Raw genomic sequence first — 1,938 nt, 5'->3', positions numbered from 1 at the left:
AAAGCTTTGTCATTTCTGGTAAAATTTCAAGATGAGCAAAAAACAGTAGATAAATCAAGGTTGTAGATCCATTTGTGTTAATAAACCAGTGAAGCACCTATTAGAGATTACCAGGTGAAATTGAAGCTGTATTGTTTCTAAGAATGTGGAATTAGTCTGAAGTAGATGTGGAGAGAGAAAAGAGTGGTAATGATACTCACTGGCATTCACTCAAAGGCACTACTATGGCTTGCATTAGGTTGAATGATAGGAAATTACCAATTTTTCAATGTTTGAGGCCTACAAAAAATGGCAATTTCCTATTACTCAACCTCAATATTATATGTAATATAATATTATTGTATGTCGATATTGTTATAATAAAATATATATATTGTATTAATAGTAAAATTAATGCATCCATTACATTGGTAGTTCTTATGTAGTATTGTAAGTTATATATTGTTACATTAATATCACAAATTAAATTTATATTAATATTGGTATATTACTATATTGATTAAATAGAAGGTCAGCAAACTTTTTTCTGTTGAGGGCAAGAGAATAAATATTGCAGGCTGTGTGGGCCATATAGTCTCTGTCATGACCACTCAACATTGCAGTGGTAGCTCAAAAGCAGCCATAAGGCAATACATAAATGAATGAGTAAGGCTGTGTCCCAATTTATGTACGGTTGCTGAAATGTGAATTTCTTATAATTTTCACATGTCAAGAAGTATTATTCTTCTCTGAATTTTTTTCAGTCATTTAAAAAAGTAATCATTCTCAGCTCCTGAGTCATACAAAAATTGGCAGCAGCCAAAACTGGCTGGTGAGCTGCAGTTTACCAACCCTGGGATTATATCAATATTTTATCTACATTATACATATTAAATTGCAGTATATCTATACTATGCATATTATATCTATACATGTGTTATATTATACTCTACCATATCATTTCATATACTGTATGCCATATTACATTACATGTATCCTATACTACTATCTTCTGTTACAACTACATATCATCATACCATCTTCCAGGCCAGCAGCATTCTGGGTAGTCCTCTCCCATCTCCCCTGGCTGCAGCATTCTGGGTAGTCCTCTCCCATCTCCCCTGGCTGCAGCATTCTGGGAAGTCCCCCATCTTCCTGCGCTGTAGCATTCTGGGTAGTCCTCTCCCATCTCCCCTGGCTGCAGCATTCTGGGATGTCCCCCATCTTCCTGTGCTGTAGCATTCTGGGTAGTCCTCTCCTATCTCCCCTGGCTGCACATTCTGGGTAGTGCCCCATCTCCCCCAGTGGCAGCATTCTGAGTAGATCTCCATCTCCCTGCCCCACGGCATTCTGGGCAGTTCCCCAGCAGGCAGAGGAAGGAGCGTGGCCTGCCCTTGAACTCCCGACTCACGCGGTATTTTCCCGCTTTCCCACAGCTGCGCCCGACCTGACGGCCTTTGGCGACCCCCGCCAGTTCCCCGCACTGCCGTCCATCTCAGACCCTCGCATGCACTACCCCGGCGCCTTCACCTACTCCCCGACGCCCGTCACGTCAGGCATCGGCATCGGCATGTCGGCCATGAGTTCGGCCACGCGCTACCACACGTACCTGCCGCCGCCCTACCCCGGCTCGTCGCAGGCGCAGGGCGGCCCCTTCCAGGCCAGCTCGCCCTCCTACCACCTGTACTACGGCGCCTCGGCCGGCTCCTACCAGTTCTCCATGGTGGGCGGCGAGCGGTCGCCGCCGCGCATCCTGCCGCCCTGCACCAACGCTTCCACCGGCTCGGCGCTGCTCAACCCCAGCCTCCCGAACCAGAGCGACGTGGTGGAGGCCGAGGGCAGCCACAGCAACTCCCCCACCAACATGGCGCCCGCCGCGCGCCTGGAGGAGGCCGGGTGGCGGCCCTACTGAGGGCGGGGGGGCGGCGGCCCGGAGGCGCGGTCTCCAGCCACCGGGCT

General features: G+C 48.0%; 1 protein-coding gene across 2 annotated transcripts in view; it reads left to right on the top strand.

Moving 5' to 3' along the window:
• RUNX1 (runt-related transcription factor 1) overlaps positions 1 to 1,891 on the top strand; it is a 254,648-nt gene extending 252,757 nt beyond the window's left edge. For both annotated transcript variants that reach the window (XM_008568321.1, XM_008568322.1), the window contains one exon: positions 1,416 to 1,891. In XM_008568321.1, the coding sequence (XP_008566543.1) occupies positions 1,416 to 1,891 (476 nt within the window). The remainder of the gene's footprint in view (positions 1 to 1,415) is intronic.
• The last annotated feature ends 47 nt before the right edge of the window (positions 1,892 to 1,938 follow it).

Source organism: Galeopterus variegatus, unplaced genomic scaffold (assembly GCF_000696425.1).
Source record: "Galeopterus variegatus unplaced genomic scaffold, G_variegatus-3.0.2 Scaffold398, whole genome shotgun sequence".
NCBI classification, from domain to species: Eukaryota; Metazoa; Chordata; class Mammalia; order Dermoptera; family Cynocephalidae; genus Galeopterus; species Galeopterus variegatus.
The sequence above is the reverse complement of the archived record's forward strand: the minus strand, read 5'-3'. Positions and strand labels throughout refer to the sequence as shown.